The following is a 25,998-nucleotide window of genomic DNA, read 5'->3' as shown; positions in this document are numbered from 1 at the left end:
GTGTTGTAGAGTGTGGTTAGGGGGTGTTGCAATGGTTCTGCTTAGCCCCAAGGGTGCATTTCAAAACATCCTACCTCAATGGTAGAAGTTTCAAAGTTGACTAATTATGGCACAAGCTGTGAGGCTACACGGTAACGGAAAAGCAAAAATCTTGACAGATTCACTCCTTCACAAAAGAGACAGGTAAGAGATACAAAATAAAACATATTTTATGTATTGAATACAGTATACTTTTATCAACAACTAATTTGAGGGTTCAGTGTTTATTTCCACGTCATCTGGCAACCATTAATTTATGATTTCAGCATTTGACATAAAGTTAATCAAGTAAGAACCGATATCTACGCTGGTTTTTATCTTATCCATCATTTATTGGTGGCACATTGTATAGTAGTGAATAAAAACTGAAACTAGTATATTTAAATGTCGGAGTCTTTGCTGTCTGCAATTTGGTAAATAAAACTTTGAACCTGGAACCATCTATCAAATATCTTAAGTTGAAATGACTGTTCAGAGACCAATCCTGTGTCTAGTCCTTTTAGATTTAAAGGACTCACAAAAGATGGAGACTTCACAGAGGTCTCCCGTTCTGTCATCCTGTCTGATCTCAACAATAGGTACAGTAGTTACCTCTCATATAACAAACAAGTGTTCAGTGTTTTCAGCATGTTGTCGAGTTTGTGATCTCTTGATCTCTCTGTCTACAGTTGTGCTGAATATCATCCTGTGGATGTTTCTAATGTCAGCAGTGGGATTAGGTGTGTACATTATATTTCCTTTCCTCTCCATACTCCTTACTGCGAGAATGACACTGATGGTGGATAAGATACTGCAAGATGCCTAAAACCACCCTTTGAGAGAAACTGACATACTGTGTATATAATCAATCTCCACTTTCTTCCTTTAGGGGCTATGCACCTACATGACTGCCCCTTACAGCCTTATATCCCCATCTACCTGCTGGTGATCGGGCTGACGTCCATCGCCTCCCTGCTCCTAGCCTACCTCAATAACACACTGGAGACTGGCTTCCTGAGCCTACTGTGTTCCTCCTGCATCTTCCTCCTCCAACTCTTCAACCTCGGCTGGTTCATCACAGGTAAACAAGAGGGATGAGGAAAGGAGATTGAGGGAAGGGAGAAGGAGGTGGCAATAGGCACATAGGGGCAAATCCTATCTTCCACTTAAGTCAAATTTTCACTTCATGCATTAATGTCAATGGGAGACTAACTGAAAGGATTCGCCATGTAGAGATGCTAGGGGAAACAATACAGTTTTGGTGCACAAACCGGTCAACCAGAACACTTGTGCACAGGAAGTTGCAGAATAGCCTAGCACCACCAACTTCACATTGTCATTACCAATACATAGACTCCACAGTATGTCACAAAGTAAACAGTAGCGTTATTTCCCAAAATCTGTATATACAGTGCATTGGGGACTACTTTACTATTTCCACATTATGTTACGTTACAGCCTTATTCTAAAATGGACTAAATCGTTATTTTCCCTCATCAATCTACACACAGCACCCCATAATGACAAAGCAAAAACAGGTTTTTAGAAATCTTTGCAAATGTATGAAACATTTAAAATGTAAATATCACATTTACATGTATTCAGACCATTTACTCAGTACTTGGTTGAAGCACTTTTGACAGCAGTTACAGCCTTGAGTCTGCTTGGATATGATGCTTCAAGCTTGGCACACCTGTATTTGTAGAGTTTCTCCCATTCTTCTGTGCAGATCCTCTCAAGCCCTGTCAGGGTGGATGGGGAGCGTCATTGCACAACTATTTTCAGGTCTCTCCAGAGATGTTCGATCGGGGTCAAGTTAGTTCTGGCTGGGCCACTCAAGGACATTCAGAGATTTGTCCCGAAGCCACTCCTGCGTTGTCTTGGCTGTGTGCTTAGGGTCGTTGTCCTGTTGGATGGTGAACCTTCACCCCACTCTGAGGTCCTGAGCGCTCTGGAGTGGGTTTTCATCAAGGATCTCTCTGTACTTTGCTACATTCATCTTTCCGTCTATCCTAACTAGTCTCCCAGTCTCTGCCGCTGAAAAACTTCCCCACAGCATGATGCTGCCACCACCATGCTTCACCGTAGGGATGGTGCCAGGTTTCCTCCAGACGTGACACTTGGCATTCAGGCCAACTCCAAGTGGGCTGTCATGTGCCTTTCACTAAGGAGTGGCTTCCGTCTGGCCACTCTACAATAAAGGCCTGATCGGTGGAGTGCTCCACAGAGGAACTCTGGAGCTCTGTCAGAGTGACCATTTGGTTCTTGGTCACCTCCCTTTCAACCAGAGTGGTTGAAAAACAAGTTTTAATGACTCCAACCTAAGTGTATGTAGACATCTGACTTCAACTGTATGTAAATAAGGTATTTCTGTTTTTATATTTAATACATTTCCAGAAATGTCTAAAAACCTGTTTTTGCTTTGTCACTATGCAATATTTGTTTCAAAATGCTTTGTGATGTAGTCACGACAGACAAAGATATATAGTTAATCAAGTTAATCAGACTTTACCATGCATGTTGTTTACCAGCACATCAAGTACATGAAGACGGTAAGTAACAATTGGCTTCCGTTTCCTGTTTCCTGTGCAACTTCAATACCACTGCCACTCTCTGTTGTCATCTATGCATAGTCACTTTAATTAACTCTACCTACATACACATACTACCTCAACTAACTGGTGCCCCCGCACATTGACTCTGTACCGGCACCTCTATGTATATATTGTTATTTCTTTCTTTCTTCTCCTCTTTAACTTGTTACTTTTATCTCTTATTCTTATCCATATTTTCTGAAACTGCACTGTCGGTTAGGGGCTCATAAGTAAGCATTTCACTGTAAGATCTACTACACCTGTTGTATTCGGTGCATGTGACTAATAAAATGTTATTTGATTTGATCAATAGTGCTACAGTATTGTGTGTAGATTGATGAGGAAATTGCTTTATTTAAACAATTTTAGAATAAGGCTGTAACGTAACAAAATGTGGAAAGAGTCAAGGGGTCTGAATACTTTCTGAATGCACCGTACCTATTATTGTCTGACATTATTCCTCGTTTTTCTCTGTATCTTAAGGGAGTGAGTGGGTGTACTCCATATATCCCCCGAACTATGACACGAACGGTGGAGAGAAGTACTGTCAGAGGAAGATATACCTGTTTGCTTTCTGGTTCAACAGCCTGGGCAGCATCTGTATGGCTGTGGTGTTCTTCTGTGGAGTGTTCTTCATCTTCCTTACCTGTGTGAAAATGGCATTTAGGGGACACCATCTACTCCATTCACATAAGAGATCGTATGGTGTGGACGCTTGAGAACTCCGTGGCACAGAAACCTCACTGACATGGTTTTGCTGTTCTTTCTTTCTGTCTGTCTGTCTGTGTGTCTGTGTGTCTGTGGTGCCTGGAGAAGTGGGTATACAATAATGTTCCCAAATGTTCTGCCCAGTGAAGGAAAGTCGCACTGTGTGAAAAATTGTTTTCCCATAGTTTTTCCAGGTATTCACTCTCAATTGCAATTCTTCTTTTTTTACCATATCATGAGACAATTTTTGGGGTCTGGAAAAAAATCTAAAATTCTATATTTGGGGAAGTGTAGTTGCCATTTAATTCAGTTTCACACCAAGCAAGATACCTTTTGGCTAGCGGGGTTTCTGTAGCCTAGTGTACAACGTACAGTTGAAATCAGAAGTTTACATACACTTAGGTTGGAGTCATTAAAACCTCATTTTTCAACCACTCCACAAATTTCTTGTTCACAAACTATAGTTTTGGCAAGTCGGTTCAGACATCTACTTTGTGCATGACACAAGTCATTTTTCCAACAATTGTTTACAGACAGATTATTTCACTTATAATTCACTGTATCACAATTCTAGTGGGTCAGACGTTAACATACACTAAGTTGACTGTGCTTTTAAACAGCTTGGAAAATTCCATATAATTATGTCATGGCTTTAGAAGCTTCCTTTTATACTTCGCAGAAGTTATAATAACAATGATCCAGGGTTTTACCAGCCCTGGTTGCACAATCGATATGCTGATAGAATTTAGGGAGTCTTGTTTTCAGATTAGCCTTGTTAAAATCCCCAGCTACAATGAATGCAGCCTCAGGATATGTGGTTTCCAGTTTACATAGAGTCAAATGAATTTCGTTCAGGGCCATCGATGTGTCTGCTTGGGGGGGAATATATGCGGTTGTGATTATAAACGAAGAGAATTCTCTTGGTAGATAATGCGGTCAACATTTGATTGTGAGGAATTCTAAGTCAGGTGAACAGAAGGACTTGAGTTCCTGTATGTTGTTATGATCACACCACGTCTCGTTAATCATAAGGCATACCCCCCCCCCCCCGCCCTTCTTCTTCCCAAAAAGATGCTTGTTTTTGTCGGCGTGATGCGTGAAGAAACCAGCTGGCTGTACCGACTCCGATAGCGTGTCTCGAGTGAGCCATGTTTCCGTGAAGCAAAGAACGTTACAGTCTCTTATGTCTCTCTGGATTGCTACCCTTGCTCGGATTTAATCTACCTTGTTGTCAAGAGACTGGACATTGGCGAGTAGTATGCTCGGGAGCGGTGCGCGATATGCCCGTCTCCGGAGCCTCACCAGAAGACCGCTTCGTCTGTATCTATATCCACAGTAAAACTAGTCCTATATCGACATAACCTGAAAGGCCACTCAGCAAGGAAGATGCCACTGCTCCAAAATCGCCATAAAAAAGCCATACTACGGTTTGCAACTGCACATAGGGACAAAGACCGTACTTTTTGGAGAAATGTCCTCTGGTCTGATGAAACAAAAATAGAACCGTTTGGAGGAAAAAGGGGGATGCTTGCAAGACGAAGAACACCATCCCAACCGTGAAGCACGGGGGTGGCAACATCATGTTGTGGGGGTGCTTTGCTGCAGGGGGGACTGGTGCACTTCACAAAATAGATGGCATCATGATGATGGAAAATTATGTGGATATATTGAAGCAACATCTCAAGATATCAGTCAGGAAGTTAAAGCTTGGTCGCAAATGGGTCTTCCAAATGGACAATGACCCCAAGCAAACTTCCAAAGTTGTGGCAAAATGACTTGAGGACAACAAAATCAAGGTATTGGAGTGGCCATCACAAAGTTCTGACCTCAATCCTATAGAAAATCTGTGGGCTGAACTGAAAAGGTGTGTGCAAGCAAGGAGGCCTACAAACCTGACTCAGTTACACCAGCTCTGTCAGGAGGAATGGGCCAAAATTCATCCAACTTATTGTGGGAAGCTTGTGGACGGTTACCCGGAACGTTTGACCCAAGTTAAACAATTTAAAGGCAATGCTACCAAATACTAATTGAGTATATGTTAACTTCTGACCCACTGTGAATGTGATGAAAGAAATAAAAGCTGAAATAAATCATTCTCTCTACTAGTATTCTGACATTTCACATTCTTACAATAAAGTGGTGATCCTAACTGACCTAAAACAGGATTTTTTACTTGGATTAAATGTCAGGAATTGTGAAAAACTGAGTTCAAATGTATTTGGCTAGGGTGTATGTAAACTTCTGACTTCAACTGTAGACCTACAGTGTAAATGTGATGGCAGAGTTCGCTAAAAAAAAGAATGCCCTCCCGATTTATAAAAATCATAATGATATCATTCTGTCTACTTTGGAGTCATTTAATTGTGAAGATTTTTTGGTAAAGCCTTGTTTACTCAAACAGTGCCTGATGACTGAATTGCGCTTTGCAAAGATTCAAACAAGACTTCGGACTAAACGTTTTCAATACCTGGTTTGCATACCCATTGTTCCCTTAGTTAGCATACACTGGTAGATATCATAAGTTGAAACGTCTTTCCTACCTACCCTACAGGCTCCCGATGTCATTCTTCTGTGAGCTGCTCCATGCAACAAACGCTTGAGAGTTGTGTGCTCTTCTTCTTCAACTTTGTATTGGCTGATCGCAACCAAGAGGTGCATACGCCACCTACTTACTGTACTGGAGTGTGAGGCCAGTCACAGCCTCCCTATTCATAAATGTATCTTATCTAGTCCTGTGTTTCCGCCTACTGTTCTGGAGTGTGAATTCATTACACTTTGTGACACAAAAAGGGAAGAGAAAAATAACTGGGAAAAGGGGAAAATAATTCCCTACCAACGAACCCTACAGCCATTAAAATCTCACCAATATTCCACTACTTGGCCCTATCTGATCCTACACCAGGCCGGCAGCCTGGACCCATCTTCCTCTACTACTCTCTTCACTGCCTGAGCATATTACACCTTCTGTACTACTCTAATCCTGACAACCTCAACCTGCCTTTCTCTCAAATCAAAAATCAAATCAAATGTATTGGTCACATACACGTGATTAGCAGATGTTACTGCGGGTGTAGCGAAATGCTTGTGCTTCTAGCTCCGACAGTTCGGTAATATCTAACAAGTAATATCTAACTAATTATACAACATATACCCAAATCTAAGTAGGAATGAATTAAGACTTTATACATATGGACGAGCGATGCCAGAGCGGAACGGACTAAGATACAGTAGAATAGTATAGAATACAGTATATACATGTGAGATGAGTAATGCAAGATATGTGAACATTTTTAAGTGAATGAGATACCGTAAAATAGTATAGAAAACAGTATATACACATGAGATGAGTAATGGCAGATATGTAAACATTAAATGACTAAGATACCATAGAATAGTAGAGAATACAGTATATACATATTAGATGAGTAATGCAAGAAATGTAAATATTATTAAGTGACTAAGATACCATAGAATAGTATAGAATACAGTATATACATATGAGATGAGTAATGCCGGATATGTAAACGTTATTAAAGTGACTAGTGTTCCATTCCTTAAAGTGGCCAGTGATTCTTAGTCTATGCCCATAGGCAGCAGCCTCTAATGTGCTAGTGATGGCTGTTTGACAGTCTGATGGCCTTGACCTTTTTTTTAAATGTAACTCTTGCAGGAAGCCACATCTGCTGACAATCTCTTTAAGTGTTCAAGAACCATATGCTATCATGAAGCCTGTGCATATTCCATGTGATAAATTGGATTTTGTTGGTCTACTTTGTACTATGAGGCGCTTTGCCTTTTTAGGGCTTTTAAACTTCAACTTCTCTCCTAATGTACCAATAAAAAAGTTTTGTTTATGTCATTGTACATAAAATGGAGAAAGACTGTTACTTAAGTACTGTGGCCAGGTTGTATTACCTTAGAAATTCAATTAAAGTATAGTGGCTGGTGGGGGTCTACTTGGGGAGAGTGGGTCCACCAAGTGACTGAAATGGGATGAATGGAGGCCCCATGCACACCTCAGAGACGTGTCTGATGCCCTCCCAGTCACCCCATCAGAGTCCCCTGGATTAAGCCCCTCTCGATTTTCACCAATAACCACCATTGAATCTTCGCTATAATGACAAACAAGGAATAATAATGATTTGACATCCTTTCCTAGTCTTTTCAGGACTCTTATTCATTTTACAGCGGGTTTGCAAGTCACAAAAAAACAATACAATTAATACAATTCTCCCCCCTTTACCCCACCCAAGCCAAGCGTATCCCAAACTCCCATCTTTACTCACCCTTGCCCACCCACGCCACGCTTGTCCCCACCCTCCCATTCTTACACACATTCTCGGAGCTCTACGGACAATTCCTTCAACCTCATAGCTTAGTTTTTTCTCTGGCATGCACAGTCAACTATGGAACCTTATATAGACAGGTGTAGACTGCCATCACTAACCGGCTACCACCCGGTTACTCAACCCTGAACCGTAGAGGCTGCTTCCCTATATACATAGACATGGAATCACTGGTCACGTTAATAATGGAACACTATTCACTTCAATAATGTTTACATACTGCTTTACTAATTTCATATGTATATACTATATTATATTCTACTGTATTATAGTCACTCCTCCATTGCTTGTCCTAATATTTATATATTTCTTAATTTCATTATGTTACTATTAGATTTGTGTGTATTGTTGTGAATTGTTAGATATTACTGCACTGTTGGAGCTAGGAACACTAGGATTTTGCTACACCCGCAATAACATCTACTAAATATGTGTATGTGACCAATAAATGTGATTTGATTTGTGTGCCTTTCCTAATCATGCCCAATCAATTGAATCAACTCAATTTCGAGGCTCATAGCTAAGGGTCTGAATACTTATGTAAATAAGGTATTTCAGTTGTTTATTTTAATACATTTGTAAAAATTCTAAAAATCTGTTTTCACTTTGTTATGGGCTATTGTGTTGATTGATGAGGAAAATAAATTAATTTAATCAATTTTAGATTAAGGCTGTTACGTAACAAAATGTGGAAAAAGTCAAGGGGTCTGAATACTTTCCAAATGCACCGTAAACTGGTCTTGGGCATCACTACAGCCTGCTCAGGGCTTCATCGATGCTTGTGAATTCCATCCTCTGTGTTCCCTTCCATACTCAAAGCACTGCCGGGAATCAGAGTTGATACTTGATTCCTTTTTCCTCCAGTGACTACAAATCTTAATTGCACAAAGCCTATTATTTGGCAGGGAATACTATTTGTAGATCAGTGATTCTACACCTCACTTTGCTCAAGCTGATCCTCTACAACAGACTCAATCCCTGAACATCAGAGGTTATACAAATCGCGCTGTTAAGACACTGATGCCCTTTGCAACCACGTACCTATGTGAGATTGGATTCTCGGCCCTCACTAACATGAAAACTAAATACAGGCACAGAGTCTGGGAAATGATTTAAGACTGGGACTCTCTCCAATACAACCCAACATTGCAGAGTTATGTGCATCCTTTCAAGAACACCCTTCTCATTAACCTGTGGTGAGTAATTCACAATTTTAGACAAATAAGGTTTTAAGGTTTTATATGTAAGATTGCTATATAAAGAGCAAAATGATTGATTATTAATATATTATTATTTGTGCCCTGGTCCTATAAGAGCTCTACGTCACTTCCCACGAGCCGGGTTGTGACAAAAACTCACACTCATTCTTATGTTTAATAAATGTATCATATAGTGTGTGTGGCAGGCTTACAATGATGGCAAAAAAACTACATTTCAGAGTGCTCCGACCCTGGTGCTAGAGGGGGTACGCAGCTGGAGGTTGAATGTTTGAAGGGGTACGGGACTATAAAAAGTTTGGAAACCACTGATATAGCCTATACATATTGGATAAAGGCAAAATCATTTGGGCATTTTTGGGGCTTGAGCTCATTGCATTTCTTTATTGTAGGGCTCAAAAAATGTTTTTAATACTTGGCTCACCAGGCTCAGGTAGCATCAGGTTAGAGTTTTCATGCTGATCATCAAAGCTGTCACGATCGTCGTAAGAAGCGGACCAAAACGCAGCGTGGTAAGTGTTCGTCATTTGAATGGAAAAACGGAACATCCCCCAAGGTGCGGACTCCGGCCGCAAAACCTGAACCTATAGGGTAGGGTCTGGGTGGGCATCTGTCCGCGGTGGCGGCTCTGGCGCTGGACGTGGACCCCACTCCACCATAGTCTTAGTCCGCTTCTGTGGCCTCCTAGGAATGGAGACCCTCGCCACCGACCTTGGACTGGCAACCCTACTAAAGGGCCCCACTGGACTGAGGGGCAGCTCCGGACTGAGGGGCAGCTCCGGACTGAGGGTCAGCTCAGGACTGAAGGGTAGCTCAGGACTGAAGGGTAGCTCAGGACTGGCTGACGGCTCTGGCAGCCCCTGGCTGGCTGGCGGCTCTGGCAGCCCCTGGCTGGCTGGCGGCCCTGGCAGGTCCTGGCTGGCTGGCGGCCCTGGCAGGTCCTGGCTGACTGACGGCTCTGGCAGCTCCTGGCTGACTGGCGGCTCTGGCAGCTCCTGGCTGACTGATGGCTCAGGACAGACTGGCGGCTCAGGACAGACTGGGGGCTCTGACGGCTCAGGACAGACTGCCGGCTCTGACGGCTCAGGACAGACTGCCGGCTCTGAGCGGCTCAGGACAGACGGGAGACTCTAGCGGCTCAGGACAGACGGGAGACTCTAGCGGCTCAGGACAGATGGGAGACTCTAGCGGCTCAGGACAGACGGGAGACTCTAGCAGCTCAGGACAGACGGGAGACTCTAGCAGCTCAGGACATACGGGAGACTCTAGCAGCTCTGGAGAGGAGGAAGGCTCTGACAGCGCTGGACAGGCGGGAGACCCTGTAGGCAGAAGACGGAGAGACAGCCTGGTGCGGGGGGCTGCCACCGGAGGGCTGGTGCGTGGAGGTGGCACTGGATAAACCGGACCGTGCAGGTGCACTGGAGCTCTTGAGCACCGAGCCTGCCCAACCTTACCTGGTGGAATGCTCCCCGTAGCCCAACCAGTGCGGCAAGGTGGAATAGGCCGCACTGGGCTGTGCTGGCGAATCGGGGACACCATGCGTAAGGCTGGTGCCATGTACGCCGGCCCAAGGAGAAGCACTGGAGACCAAATGCGTAGAGCCGGCTTCATGGCACCTGGCTCGATGCCCGCTCTAGCCCGGCCGATACGAGGAGCTGGAAATTGGCGCAGGTCTCCTACCTGGCTTTGCCACACTCCCTGTGCCTCCCCCCAAGAAAGTTTTGGGGCTGCCTCTCGGGCTTCCTACAGCGCCGCCGTGCTGACTCCATTTGCCAGTATCCCTCCTCACACTGCTCCAGAGAATCCCAGGCGGGCTCCGGCACTCTCCCTGGGTCGACCACCCACCTGTCTATCTCCTCCCAAGTAGTGACACAGTCCAGATCTCGCTCCCATGTCCAGAAATCCTGACATCGCTGCTGCTGCTGCCCATTACCATGCCGCTTGGTCCTTTTTTGGTGGGTGATTCTGTCACGGCTGTCTTGGTCCTCCTCATCTGACAAAGAGAAGCGAGAAGTATTGGAGGACCAATATGCAGCGTGGTATGTGTTCATGATGATACTTTAATTAAAGAAAGCACTGAACACAAAACAATAAACGAATAACGACCGTGAAGCTATAATAAGAACACAAACACTACACATAGACAATCAGCCACAACCCACAACCCACAATGACAAAACAGGCTACCTAAATATGGTTCCCAATCAGAGACAACGACTAACACCTGCCTCTGATTGAGAACCATATCAGGCCAAACACAGAAACAGACAAACTAGACATCCAACATAGAATGCCCACTCAGATCACACCCTGACCAAATAAAACATATAAACATACAAAGCAAATTATGGTCAGGGCGTGACAAAAGCTCTAATCAAATCCAGACATATTCATATGCTTCATAATGCTTTTTATTGACACTTCCGGTTTTGACATACCGCGTACCCTCTGGAATGGAACATTTTTTAAATATCGGGAAATATTCAACCCTAATGGGTATGTATGATAGCCATTTTTATGTCTGAAAATGTAGAGAGGAAAGGTTAACTATTCTCAGAACATAAATGGCTAGCCTATTTTCATTCGCTATAGAAATAACCCAACAACTTCCCCAACTCTGTTAAGACCACAGTATTTGGTGAGATATGCTTCTCCGCCTCCACTAAGCACGCGTAAAAGCGCAGGTACTCTGAATGATAGCTATTCTGACACTGTTGAATAGTTTACTGCCTGTAAATAGGCCTACACCTTATCAGCTAGAATAACTTTATCTTCACCATGCTCTCCTAAAAAAAACATTAAGAACATATTGGTCTTGTGTCAGTGGATTCGCACGTTAATATGGAGAGGCTTTCAGTTTTTTTTAACAGACTGCGCCTCCGTTCTTTACATGTGTGTTAAATGTGTGCATTTTGGGATTGTCAACTTTTCTGAGAGGGATGTTGGTGCTTGCAGAAGCCATATCCTGAGCATTTACGTTTTTACATGTATTTTTAAGTGAATAAAAATGGCTACTTTTTTCGGAAATAGATTACATTACATTATTCTCATATAATCTTGATAACAGACAATTAAATATGATTTATGTTGATAGCTAATTTCCTTAAGATATGTTCATTGGGCTAAAGTGTAGGTTGCTGATGAGAAACCTACTATTGTAAAGTGGCTGTTCCACTGGATGTCATAAGGTGAAAGCACCAATTTGTAAGTCGCTCTGGATAAGAGCGTCTGCTAAATGACTTAAATGTAAATGTAATGTTAAATGTAAATGTAATGAGAATAATTGCAGGCAAACATTTAATTTGAGTCAATCTGTAACTGAGTGTAGTGGGTGAGAAGTCAGGCGCAGGAAGCAGAGAGTTCAGGGGAGTGCTATTTTAATGCACAAAGAAACGGTGAACATAAGCCAACCCCACGAAAACACAGGGCGTAATGAACAAACAAACGCCCCAAACAGGGGGACTTAAACTGTCCAGGAAAAACTACAAAAATGGGAAAACACGAAACCCATAGACGTGCACACAAGTACACCAAACAGACGGTCACAATAATTAATCCCGCACAAGGAACCAGGCGGGCCAGCTGACTAATAAAGCCTCACTACTATATTACCTAACTCAAAACAGGTGCACTCAATAAACACATTAGGAGGGGGAGGAAATAATCAGTGGCAGCTAGTAGGACGGGAAGGGAAGCGTCCTTCGGTTGGAGTCGTGACAGTACCCCCCCTTGACGCCCGGCTCCCAGAGCGCACCGACACCGGCCTCGAGGTCCACCCGGAGGACGAGGCGCAGGGTGATCCGGATGGAGGCGATGGGAATCCCTCAACATTGACGGATCCAAAATGTCCCCCACCGGTACCCAGCACCTCTCCTCCGGACCGTACCCCTCCCAGTCCACGAGGTACTGCAGGCCCCTCACCCGGCGTCTCGAGTCCAGAATGGCCCGTATCGTATACGCCGGGGACCCCTCGATGTCCAGAGGGGGAGGAGGGACCTCCGGCACCTCACCGTCCTGTAGGGGACCAGCTACCACCGGCCTGAGGAGAGACACATGAAACGAGGGGTTAATACGATAATAGGAAGGGAGTTGTAATCGATAACACACCTCGTTTATTCTCCTCAGGACTTTGAAAGGCCCTACACACTGCGGCCCAAGCTTCCGGCAGGGCACGCGGAGGGGCAGGTTTCGGGTCGAGAGCCAGACCCTGTCCCCCGGTACAAACACGGGGGCCTCACTGCGGTGGCGGTCAGCACTCCTTTTCTGCCGTCCACTAGCCTGTTGAAGGGATTCCTGGACGGCCCTCCAGGTCTCTTTGGAGTGCTGCACCCATTCCTCCACCGCAGGAGCCTCGGTCTGGCTCGGATGCAACGGTGCCAGGACCGGCTGGTACCCCAACACACACTGAAAGGGGGACACATTAGTAGAGGAGTGGCGTAGTGAGGTCTGGGCCATTTCGGCCCAGGGGATGTATCTCGCCCACTCCCCTGGCCGGTCCTGGCAGTACGACCGCAGAAACCTACCCACCTCCTGGTTTACTCTCTCCACCTGCCCATTACTTTCGGGGTGATAACCGGAGGTCAGGCTGACCGAGACCCCCAGATGCTCCATGAACGCCCTCCATACTCGGGACGTGAACTGGGGGCCCCGATCAGAAACTATGTCCTCCGGCACCCCGTAGTGCCGGAAGACGTGGGTGAATAATGCCTCCGCAGTCTGTAGGGCTGTAGGGATACCGGGCAACGGGAGGAGACGGCAGGACTTAGAGATCCGATCCACAATCACCAGAACCGTGGTGTTGCCCTGAGACGGGGGAAGGTCGGTCAGGAAATCTACGGATAGATGTGACCATGGCCATTGTGGAACGGGGAGGGGTTGTAAAACTTCCCTCTAGGAAGGTGCCTAGGAGCCTTACTCTGAGCGCATACCGAACAGGAGGAGATATAAACCTTAACGTCCCTAGCCAAGGTAGGCCACCAATACCTCCCCCGAAGGCTCCCCACTGTCCTCCTCACCCCAGGGTGACCCGAGGAGGGTAGGACGTGAGCCCACCGAATCAGTTGGTCCCGAACACCAAGCGGCACGTACTTCTGCCCCGCCGGACACTGAGGCGCGGGTTCAGCCCGTAACGCCCGCTCGATGTCCGAGTCCACCTCCCATACCACTGGTGCTATCAGCTTTGAGGCCGGAAGGATGGGAGTAGGTTCGGTGGACCTATCCTCCGTGTCGTAAAGGCGGGACAGTGCGTCCGCCTTCACGTTCTGGGAGCCCGGTCTATACGATAAAGTGAACCGGAATCGGGTGAAAAATATGGCCCACCTTGCCTGACGCGGGTTCAGTCTCCTAGCTGCCCGAATATACTCCAGATTTTGGTGGTCGGTCCAGATGAAAAAGGGGTGCTTAGCCCCCTCAAGCCAGTGTCTCCACACCTTCAGAGCCCTGACCACCGCTAACAACTCCCGGTCCTCCACATCATAGTTACGCTCCACTGGGCTGAGCTTCCTCGAGAAGAAAGCGCAGGGGCGGAGTTGGAGTTTTGGTGGCGTACCCGAGCGCTGTGATAGCACGGCACCCACCCCAGCCTCGGTCGCGTCCACCTCCACTATAAATGCTAGAGAGGGGTCCGGATGCGCCAACACGGGTGCCTCCGTGAACAGCGCCTTCAACTTGTTGAAAGCTCTGTCCGCCTCGGCTGACCACCGCAACGGGCCACCCTTCAGCATTGAGGTAATGGGAGCTGCTACCTGGCCAAAACCCCGGATAAACCTCCGGTAGTAGTTGGCAAAACCCATGCGATAACCCAGAAAGGAGACGGCTCGTTTGGAGAACACACTTCTCAGCATTGACGTATAGGTCATGCTCCAGCAGTCTACCAAGCACCTTTGCGTACCAGAGACACATGCGCGGCGTGAGTGGCCGAGTAGATCAGAATGTCATCGATATAAACAACCACTCCCTGACCGTGCAGGTCCCTGAGAATCTCGTCTACAAAGGATTGGAAAACGGCTGGAGCATTTTTTAACCCATACGGCATGACGCAGTACTCATAGTGGCCCGATGTGGTACTGAATGCGGTTTTCCACTCGTCTCCCTTCCGAATACGCACCAGGCTATACGCGCTCCTGAGATCCAATTTTGTGAAGAACTGCGCTCCCTGAAAGGATTCCACTGCCGTAGCAATGAGAGGTAGTGGGTAGCTGAACCCCACTGTGATGGCATTTAGACCTCTATAATCAATACACGGACGCAAACCTCCCTCCTTTTTCTTCACAAAAAAGAAACTCGAGGAGACGGGTGAAATGGAGGACCGAATGTACCCCTGTCCCAGAGACGCCGTGATATATGTCTCCATAGCCAACGTCTCCTCTTGGGACAATGGGTACACGTGACTCTTGGGAAGCGCAGCGTTACCCTGGAGATCTATCGCACAATCCCTTCCCGGTCGATGTGGTGGTAATTTAGTCGCCTTCTTTTTACTAAAAGCGATTGCTAAATCGGCATACTCGGGGGGAATGCACACTGTGGGACCCTGGTCAGGAATTTCCACCGAGGTGGCACCGACGGAAACTCCCAGACACCTTCCAGAACACTCCCCTGACCACCCCCTGTCTCCACAAAATTGTAGGATTGTGCCGGGCCAGCCAGGGAATCCCTAGCACCACTGGAAACGCAGGCGAATCAATAATATAGAGACTGATACGCTCCCTATGATTCCCCTGCGTTACCATGTCCAGTGGACCCGTGGTCTCCCTGACCACCCCTGACCCTAATGGCCGGCTATCTAGGGAGTGCACGGGAAAGGGAGAATCTATCGGTACAAGCGGAACACCTAATTTAATAGCGAGTCCGCGATCCATAAAGTCCCCAGCTGCGCCTGAATCGACTAGCGACCTATGCTGGGAAGAGGGGAAAAAGTTAAGAAAAAAAAATCAAGACAAACATGTGACCAACAGGGGGTTCTGGGTGAGTTTGGTGCTGACTCACCTGGGGTGATCGAGAAATGTTCCGCCTGCCATCTCGACTCCCAGACGGACCCCCCCAGCACCGATCGGCCGTGTGTCCTCTCCGATCACAGCTGGTGCAGAGGGAGCCTCCTCCTCCGGTACCCCTCGGCAAAGCCCCTCCCAACTCCATCGGAACGGGAGTGGAGGTGCTGGGTGGTGGAACACACAGGACCCTCTCCGAACGCCCGCGGGCAGCCAGCAGATTGTCCAGTCGGATGGACATGTCAATTAGCTCATCCAGGGAAAGAGCGGTGTCCCGACACGCTAGCTCCCTGCGGACGTCCTCCCGGAGACTACACCGGTAGTGGTCGATAAGGGCCCTGTCGTTCCACCCGGATCCTGCCGCCAAGGTACGGAACTCCAACGCGTAATCCTGGGCGCTCCTCTTCTCCTGCCGGAGATGGAATAGTCGTTCTCCCACCGCTCGGCCATCTGGAGGGTGGTCAAATACGGCGCGGAAGCGGCGAGAAAACTCGGGGTAGTGCTCCTTCGCTGAGTCTGGGCCATTCCAGACTGCGTTTGCCCACTCCAGAGCACGACCCGTGAGGCAGGAGATGAGGACGCTCACCCTCTCCGCTCCCGAGGGAGTGGGTCTGACAGTGGCCAGGTACAGTTCTACCTGGAGTAAGAACCCCTGGCACCCTGCCGCCGCTCCATCATAGACCCTCGGGAGCGTAAGACGGAGGGTGCTGGAGTCGGGAGATGGGGAGTCCTGAAGGGGGGGGCGAAGGTGGAGAGAGGAGACCGATGGGAGGGGAGTGGCTGTTGCTCCTGCTGACTCCAATCCTCCGGGTGCGGGATTCTGTAACGATCTGAGTGTAGTGGGTGAGAAGTCAGGCGCAGGAAGCAGAGAGTTCAGGGGAGTGCTTTTTTAATGCACAAAGAAACGGTGAACATAAACCAACCCCACGAAAACACAGGGCGTAATGAACAAACAAACGCCCCAAACAGGGGGACTTAAACTGTCCAGGAAAAACCACAAAAATGGGAAACCACGAAACCCATAGACGTGCACACAAGTACACCAAACAGACGGTCACAATAATTAATCCCGCACAAGGAACCAGGCGGGCCGGCTGACTAATAAAGCCTCACTACTATATTACCTAACTCAAAACAGGTGCACTCAATAAACACATAAGAAGGGGGAGGAAATAATCAGTGGCAGCTAGTAGGACGACGACCGCGGAGCGCCACCCGACCGGGAAGGGAAGCGTCCTTCGGTCGGAGTCGTGACACAATCCACATGGTTGGGAATTTACTTTGGACTAATTTGATCATGTATTAGTGTTCACACGTGACAATTAATTCACACATGGTGTGAGAAGGTGCAATATCGCTTACTTGAGGTCTGGATGATCGAAATGCGGTGTAGAAAAAAAACTCTCCAAACCAAAAAGTGGGTATTTGGGCATATACTTATAGCCCCTACACCACTGTATGTGTATGCAAGCCTTTCTGTCACTTTAATTACAAATAAAGTTAGCAAGAAAACTGGTCACCTTGCAAAATATGTAATTGTATGTATTCTTTGAATGTGTGTTTACTGTAGTCTCAACAGAACAACGAAATGCCTGGTTCCGCTGTGGCTGGTGGCACATTGCAAATCTCCCCAAAATGACGCACACGTTCAACCAACCAATGGCGTAAAGGTCAACATTATATAAGCGTGAGTTAGTCCCTTCTGATGTATGATACATTTGCAAGACAAAACCAACTTGTGCGCTGCTGCCTCGGTGCCGTAATTTGAATGAAGTTGTCCTACTCTGATCTCCAATTTCTCCGTTTCAAAAGGATTCAATGTTGCATAGCCTACTAGTGGAAGACCCTTTTCGATTCCAACTGATATGGCAGGCAAGTGCACTAACAATAGAGAGACAGCTATCTTTTATTGCCAACAGTATTTTAAACACAGTAGGACAATCCTAAATGTGCAGAGTTAAAAGCATTACGTTTGTAAGTGTGTGTTAATTTTCTATCTTCTGTGTCCTACTCCTATCCCAGGCACGGACAACGCAAAAGTCAAGGAGCTCGTTTTAAAGTGCATGCATGCACGGGAAATGGCATATTGCCCTTACAGCCGGTTCCCGGTCGGTGCCGCCATATTGACAGCAGATGGCGCTATAATTACGGGTAATATCTTAGTCAAGGAGCTTAGATATTACTGACTGATGTCACTTTTCCTCTCTCAGCAGCACATTTGACATTTTATGCTAATTACAGTCAAATCGATTTCGACATGTAATATGTTGTCCTTTGTGTGTGTTTGTTTGTGTAATAGGTTGCAATGTGGAAAATGCCTCTTTTGGGCTCACAGTGTGTGCTGAGCGAACAGCAATACAGAGAGCCGTAGCAGAGGGACACAGGAAATTCAGTGCTATCGCTGTTACATGGTGAGATACTGGCCCAGTAGCCCTTCATATTTATACCTTCTACATTACTTCTACGACTGGTGAGACTGAACATATTGAATTGTCTATAACCATGATCTCTAATAACCAGGCTAACCATGCCTCTGGCTGGCTGTTTTCTCTCTCTCTCTCTCTCTCTCTCTTCAAATTCCATTTAATTCCATTTTCAATTTAAGGGGCTTTATTGGAATGTGAAACATATGTTTACATTGCCAAAGCAAGTTCTCTCTCTCTGTGTGTGTGTTCTGTAGTGACATCAAAGATAGTTTTGTTGGACCTTGTGGAGCTTGTCGGCAGGTGCTCATTGAGGTAAGGTCACCACTGATATTTCACAGAACTAAATATAATAATATATCCACAGGCAGCAGGCAGGGATTATGTTTGTATGTTTGTACACAATGTGCCTCTAAATCTTTATAAAAATGTTACTACTTATAGTTACATTTTATATATGTGTGTGTGTGTGTGTGTGTGTGTGTGTGTGTAGTTGTCAACTGTGTTATAAATCACTATCTCTCTCGCTCTTTCTCTCTCTCCCCAGTTTGGAACAGATTGGGTTGTGTACTTGACTAAGCCAGATGGCTCATACAAAGAAACCAGCCTTAAAGAACTGCTCCCTCTAGCTTTCTCCCCAGCCCACCTAGGACATTAACTGACACAGCCAAGGACATAGCCATAGTTAGCCTACATAGTCACAGTCATTCACACAGTATAGATATGATATTACACATTCAAAATACTTCTTCTCGCCACATTCCATTTAGACGTAGTGGTACAGCCAGGCAGAATTTATATTTAGAAATATTATATACCATTTTTTTTTCAGAAGAGGAAATACAACTATGTTCAACTACCATTAAAATGACTGTGCATGAAATAAAACCATATGATTTTAACGTTTGTGTGTATTCATGTATTATTATTGAATTTGCATATGATTTAGCAAAACATGTAAATAAAATAATGTTTGCCATAATTGTATGGCTAGCTAGGGGCTCCCGAGTGGCGCAGTGGTCTAAGACACTACATCTCAGTGCTAGAGGTGTCACTACAGACCCCGGTTTGATTCCAGGCTGTATCACAACTGACCATGATTGGGAATCCCATAGGGCGGTGCACAGTTGCCCCAGTGTCATCCGGGTTAGGGTTTGGCAGGGGTAGGTCATCATTGTAAATAAGAATTTGTTCTTCACTGACTTGTCTAGTAAAATAAAATAAAAATAGCTAACCACTTGGTAAAAGTGGGAGTTTCCAGTCACTTCCGGAAACATGGGTCGAAAATTGGTCGAAAATATACAGTAGCTTCAACATAGAAACTGTGAAGCTGTTGTCACATGGTAAAAGTGAGCATTTCCAGTTAGTTACTTCCGGAAACATGGAGGCTGTTGTCAGTGAATTGGTAGCTCCCGAAGACCTTTTGGTAAATTTACGTTTTATAATTCTCTTGATTTATAACAAAGCTGTATCATGTTTAGACAAAACCGTGTCGGAGATACCCAGCTTTCCAGATACACTCAGCTAGCTACAGTAACGTTAGCTGTCATTCCTTACACAGAATCACTAACACTAGCTGCGTTCTGTTGAGTCGTTTTGCCTAAATACACAGTATACAGATATGTATGAAGCCTTTTGATGGATATTTCAATCCAACGAAACGTTTAAAAGCCAAGTGTTGAGCGCATTGTTGTGTTTTTCATATTGTATCTTGAATGTTCGACCAACGTTAGTTAGCTTGCACAACCTTTATTTAACCAGGTAGGCTAGTTGAGAACAAGTTCTCATTTACAACTGCGACTTGGCCAAGATAAAGCAAAGCAGTTTGACACATACAACAACACAGAGTTACACATGGAATACAAAAACATACAGTCAATAATACAATAGAAAAAGTCTATACATACAGTATGTGCAAATGAGGTAGGATAAGGGAGGTAAGGCAATAAATAGGCCATGGTACCGAAGTAATTATAATATATAAATTAAACACTGGAATGGTAGATGTGCAGAAGATGAATGTGCATGTAGAGATATTGGGGTGCAAAGGAGCAAGATAAATAAATACAGTATGGGGATGAGGTAGTTGGATGGGATATTTACAGATGGGCTATGTGCAGTGATCTGTGAGCTGCTCTGACAGCTGGTGCTTAAAGCTAGTGAGGGAGATATGAGTCTCCAGCTTCAGTGATTTTTGCAGTTCATTCCAGTCATTGGCAGCAGAGAACTGGAAAGAAAGGCGGCCAAAGTAAGAATTGGCTTTGGGGGTGACCAGTGAGATATACCTGCTGGAGCGCGTGCTACGGGTGGGTGCTGCTATGGTGATCAGTGAGCTGAGATAAGGCGGGGCTTTACCTAGCAGAGACTTGTTGGTTACCTGGAGCCAGTGGGTTTGGCGATGAGTATGAAGCGAGGGCCAGCCAACGAGAGTGTACAGGTCGCAGTGGTATCATGCGTGACCATGATACAGCATTAATGTAGCTACTGTACTGTCAACATCAAACTTCCTAAAGGTCCCAGATTAATCTTTTTATTGTACTATTATGACAGGAATACAGTCTTGAAATATGCTACAACAACTGAGATTGTTTATTCTCACTGCCTTCAGTAAATTCACCAGTGAAGACTATCAACACCCTGAACCCACTAAAGGTACCCATATTTGTTCTGTTTTTTGACCATCAGAAATTTGAGAAGAAGTACAGCTCTGAATTGGCAAAGGGGGGCGTATCGAAGGAGACCAAGTTTGAATATGCATGGTGTCTGACCCGGAGCAAGTATTCAGGCGACATCAAGAAAGGAATCGTATTGCTGGAAGGTGGGTAGCCTACAGTAGTTCTGTACTCGGAAGACAATAAGATATCCTTACAAATGCCTTTCATGAAATAATGATGTACAGTGCCTTCTGAAAGTCTTCAGACCCCTTGACCTTTTCCACATTTTGTTACATTACAGCCTTATTCTAAAATGGATTCAATAAATAAAAATCCACAGCAATCTACACACAATACCCCATAATGATGAAGCAAAAACAATTTTTTAGACATGTATAAAAAACAGAAAAACCTTATTTACATAAGTATTTGGACCCTCTGCGATGAGACCCGAAATTGAGTTGAGGTGCATCCTGTTTCCATTATTCTTGAGATGTTTATATAATTTCCCACAGTTGACAGTGCATGATAGAGCAAAAACAAAGCCATGAGGTCGAAGGAATTGTCCGTAGAGCTCCGTGACAGGATTGTGTCGAGGCACAGATTTATGTATTTATTTTATTGAGCCTTTATTTAACTAGGCAAGTCAGTTAAGAACAAATTCTTATTTACAATGATGGTCTACCCAGATCTGTTGAAAGGTACCAAAACATTTCTGCAGCATTGAAGGTCCCTGAGAACACAGTGGCCTCCATCATTCCTAAATGGAAGAAGTTTGTAACCACCAAGACTCTTCCTTGAGCTGGCCAAACTGAGCAATCGGGGGACAGGCGCCTTGGTCATGGAGGTGACCAAGAACCCAATCTCTGCAGCACTCCACCAATCAGGTCTTTATGGTAGAGTGGCCAGACGGAAGCACTCCTCAGTAAAAGGCAGACCGCATGGAGTTTGCAAAAAGGCACGTAAAGACTCTCAGACCATGAGAAACAAGATTCCCTGGTCTGATGAAATCTTTGGCCTGAATGCCAAGTGTAAATTCTGGAGGAAACCTGGCACCATCCCTACTGTGAAGCATGGTGGTGACAGCATCATGCTGTGTGGATGTTTTTCAGTGGCAGGGACTGGAAGACTAGTCAGGATTGAGGCAAAGATGAATGGAGCAAAGTACATGATGAAAACCTACTCCAGAGCGCTCAGGACCTCAGACTGGGGCGAAGGTTCAGCTTCCAACAGGACAACAACCCTAAGCACACAGCCAAACAACGCAGGAGTGGCATCGGGACAAGTCTCTGAATGTCCTTGGAGTAGCCCAGCCAGAGCCCGGACTTGAACCCGATTGAACACCTCTGGAGCGACCTGAAAATAGCTGTGCATCGACGCTCCCCATCCAAGGCTGTAATCGCCGCCAAAGGTGCTTGAATAAAGTACTGAGTAAAGGGTCTGAATACTTGTGTAAATGTAATATTTCCGTTTAAAAAAATATATATATATATATAAATGAGCAAAAGTCCAGAGGTCTGAATACTTTCCGAAGGCACTGAATGGATCTTTTTGGAATGAAATGCTGACATAGTGCAACGTAAAGTGCATTGGCCTACTTAACACGCCTATAATAATGTTACTGGGACTGTTGCTCAATTTGTTTTATAGAGCTGGTTAACAAGGGATCAAAGGACGATGCCAGAGACTTCCTGTTCTACCTAGCTGTGGCCAACTACAGACTTCAGGTGACATTCACTGTACTACTATATTACCCCCCAGGTTTTAAGAGAGAATTTATTGTAATGAAATAAATTACTCTGTCTCCCATCTCTGTTGAGTTGATTGCGGAAGATATCATTGCACCTTTTACTCAATTGTATCTCTCTCTCTATCGCTCCATATATCTCTTTATCATCACAGGATTATGAGAAAGCTCTGAAGTACATCCGCACTCTCCTGAAAAATGAACCTGGGAACAAGCAAGCCTTGGAGCTGGAAAAGCTCATAGACAAGGCTCTAAAAAAAGGTGAATGGCAAAGAACAGGGAGCATATATGAAGGCTGGAACGCAATAGTTCTAATTTGAATCCTTTCCTTGTCTCCTTCATGATCACTGATGTGGCAGGACATGATGGGTAGAAGATGGATAGGTGTAAGTAATAAGGGCAATGTTCATGTTTTGACATTCACTTTTTTTCCACAGATGGCTTGGTTGGCATGGCGATCGTCGGGGGAATCGGCCTGGGCGTGGCCGGATTAGCAGGCCTCATCGGATTGGCTGTGTCTAAGGGTCATGGTCCGAGGTCCTAATATGAAGTGTGGAGGGCCTTCACTTTACTAACACACGTCAAAGAAAGACTGACGACATGCATTCTCTTAACTTCTCCCCCATAACAAATTCAACTAAGGTTGGAGATGGATGGTGTTTCCAAAGATCAGAAGATCACCCGATGATCTTCCAAAAACATCCTACTCACATTGTCCATGGAATAATGTTTGGGGATTGGTTTCTGAAAATAACCTTAATTTCACTTAAATTGTCTTTGTATTTTAACAGGTGTTTTGATTCCAGTGAATTTGACATATGTATGTACAGAAGTATATTGTGCCACATTTTGTCTACCATATTATACAGTGTAAATAAGGGTGATGAAATATGTAGCTGAATGGAATGGAATGGCATTTCTTGACTGCCCTCAGTATGTTAGTTAGCATGCCTCCTGAGCATATAATTATGGTGGATTTTGTAATTGACTTTATAAGTGCAATGATACTTCAATTATTATTGTTCTCTGCATCATTCATTTAGAAAGAAAGCATTGTAGTTTAGGGAAGTGTCTTAGTTTTAGAGGTAAGTGTACTTGTGTTGTGATGAAGTGTCCACGCCGGTAGCAGTGTCTCTATTGTTGGTCAGAATTAGGCAGCTGTGATGTGGGTCACTCATCTAATGCCCACAGGGGGCATCCTGTCTTAGGGATGCAAGTTGATGTTTACTGCAATGAGTCTTGTCCTGGAGGCAGAACTGAGCAATTTCCGCTAGATCGGCCAGCTGCAAAGTCAAAATTGTCTACATTGTGAAAATTAACGATAACAAAGAATAGGTTTTTGGTCTTAATTTAAGGTTAGGGTTAGCAGTGTGGTTATGTTTAAAATCTGATTTTATTACTTGGCTGTGCCAGCTGGTGACCACTCTGCAGAGCTGCCTCCAGAATAAGATTAATGACAAAAAATCACTAACCTGCCTTAGGGATAGGGTCAAGATGAATACCCAACTCGTTTGTCTTTCATTTGCAGTGTACATGTAATAATAACAGTATTTATCCACAATATAGCACCATTTACTCAAGTGATCGTAATAACAGGATACTAACATGATTATGATTGTTTTGTATCTGGTGTAATATAATACATCAAAATTCCAAGACTTATCAACTTTTGATTGTCAAGGAATTCATTTAAAGTTGGTATGGTTTCTTAATGTACACATTTGGAATGCACTGTTGGAGATAGGATACATCATTGTCATCATAATCCTTGCAGATGTTCAGTGTTAACCAACCACACGTTTGGGTCACTGCATGCTTTGTTGTGTTTTGAATTGTTATAAATGATCAACAGGTTGGAAGGAAATGAATAAAGGGCAGAGCTAGTATACACGCACAATGTTGGCAGACCCATCTCCCAGTCTGTTCAATCTATCAAAGTCATTCTCTAAAGGGATCGTCTATTGATCGACCAAAGTACAGTTTGCACTCCTCAATCCTCCCTGACCTGCTCGTTGTTTTCACACGTCTAACTGGCATTCTCTTTACTGTTGACGTGCATGTGCCAGGGTTGTGTTCATTATGGCAAACCGTAGCAAAAGGTTTTGCAACGGAAAACAAAAACAAGCATTTCTTATTAGTTCAGGTAGCCTACTCCAGGTAGCCCTAGTTCATGTAGATCCTCCCTGTTTCAGTCCATTTTCTTCTGTTTTGTAGCGGGTTGAGAGTTTCAAATTCCTTGATTGTAAACATCACTAAGGACCTATCATGGTCCAAACACACCAAGACAGTCATGTAGAGCACTCCCCAAAGCCTATTCCCCCACAGGAGGCTGAAAAGATTTGGCATGGGATCCTTAAAAAGTTATACAGCTGCACCATCGAGTGCATTGCCTTGGTTGCAGACCCCCTTATTGTATTCTTATTTCATATTTTTTTCCCTGCACTGACTCTTTTGCACAGGCTCGTTGTACGCTCACTGTACTCTAACCACACACATATGTACTAAACTAACACTCCAACACACACACACACGGACAAACACTCGCACACATGCATATTGACGCCACAAACACACAAATAAACTTTCCTTTTTCAGGACCCTGTCTTTCAAAGATAATTCGTAAAATTCAAATAACTTCACAGATCTTCATTGTAAAGGGTTTAAACACTGTTTCCCGTGCTTGTTAAATGAACCATAAACAATGAATGAACATGCACCTGTGGAACGGACTTTAAGACACTAACAGTTTATAGACGGTAGGCAATTAAGGTCACAGTTATGAAAACTGAAAGAGGCCTTTCTACTGACTCTGAAAAACACCAAAAGAAAGATGCCCAGGGTCCCTGCTCATCTGCGTGAACGTGCCTTTGGCATGCTGCAAGGAGGCATGAGGACTGCAGATGTGGCCAGGGCAATAAATTGCAATGTCCGTACTGTGAGACGTAGCTGATCATCCTCACAGTGGCAGACCACCTGTAACAACACCTGCACAGGATCGGTACATCCGAACATCACACCTGCGGGACAGGTACAGGATGGCAACAACAACTGCCCGAATTACACCAGGAAAGCACAATCCCTCCATCAGTGCTCAGACTGACCGCAATAGGCTGAGACAGGCTGGACTGAGGGCTTGTGGGCCCGTTGTAAGGCAGGTGCTCACCAGACATCACCGGCAACAATGTCGCCTATGGGCACAAACCCACCGTCCTTGGACCAGACAGAACTGGCAAAAAGTGCTCTTCACTGACGAGTTGCGGTTTTGTCTCACCAGGGGTGGTGGTCTGATTCACGTTTATGGTCGA

At 45.0% G+C, this 25,998-nt stretch overlaps 4 protein-coding genes across 4 annotated transcripts; 3 read left to right on the top strand and 1 right to left on the bottom strand.

Moving 5' to 3' along the window:
- Positions 1–51: 51 nt before the first annotated feature.
- LOC135572948 (transmembrane protein 272-like) lies at positions 52–5,656 on the top strand. Its single transcript, XM_065021886.1, has 5 exons — positions 52–183; positions 534–617; positions 708–758; positions 908–1,099; positions 3,096–5,656. Exons 2-5 carry the CDS (start codon positions 563–565, stop codon positions 3,329–3,331), a joined length of 534 nt encoding a protein of 177 aa, XP_064877958.1. The 5' UTR covers positions 52–183; positions 534–562; the 3' UTR covers positions 3,332–5,656.
- Positions 5,657–10,559: 4,903 nt separating this feature from the next.
- Positions 10,560–15,662, bottom strand: LOC135572713 (uncharacterized). Its single transcript, XM_065021141.1, has 4 exons — positions 14,203–15,662; positions 12,607–12,922; positions 12,326–12,365; positions 10,560–10,876 (listed from the first exon to the last, which is right to left on the bottom strand). Exons 1-4 carry the CDS (start codon positions 14,739–14,741, stop codon positions 10,560–10,562), a joined length of 1,212 nt encoding a protein of 403 aa, XP_064877213.1. The 5' UTR covers positions 14,742–15,662.
- A 1,905-nt stretch (positions 15,663–17,567) lies between these two features.
- On the top strand, positions 17,568–19,198 carry zgc:103586. The gene is made up of 5 exons (XM_029667251.2): positions 17,568–17,741; positions 17,892–18,020; positions 18,169–18,280; positions 18,550–18,607; positions 18,840–19,198. Exons 1-5 carry the CDS (start codon positions 17,735–17,737, stop codon positions 18,948–18,950), a joined length of 417 nt encoding a protein of 138 aa, XP_029523111.1. The 5' UTR covers positions 17,568–17,734; the 3' UTR covers positions 18,951–19,198.
- Positions 19,199–19,611: 413 nt separating this feature from the next.
- On the top strand, positions 19,612–24,590 carry LOC115133528 (mitochondrial fission 1 protein-like). The gene is made up of 5 exons (XM_029666813.2): positions 19,612–19,718; positions 20,978–21,110; positions 22,597–22,673; positions 22,849–22,954; positions 23,131–24,590. Exons 1-5 carry the CDS (start codon positions 19,674–19,676, stop codon positions 23,235–23,237), a joined length of 468 nt encoding a protein of 155 aa, XP_029522673.1. The 5' UTR covers positions 19,612–19,673; the 3' UTR covers positions 23,238–24,590.
- The last annotated feature ends 1,408 nt before the right edge of the window (positions 24,591–25,998 follow it).

This window comes from Oncorhynchus nerka, linkage group LG8 (assembly GCF_034236695.1).
Source record: "Oncorhynchus nerka isolate Pitt River linkage group LG8, Oner_Uvic_2.0, whole genome shotgun sequence".
Classification (NCBI taxonomy): Eukaryota; Metazoa; Chordata; class Actinopteri; order Salmoniformes; family Salmonidae; genus Oncorhynchus; species Oncorhynchus nerka.
The sequence above is the reverse complement of the archived record's forward strand: the minus strand, read 5'-3'. Positions and strand labels throughout refer to the sequence as shown.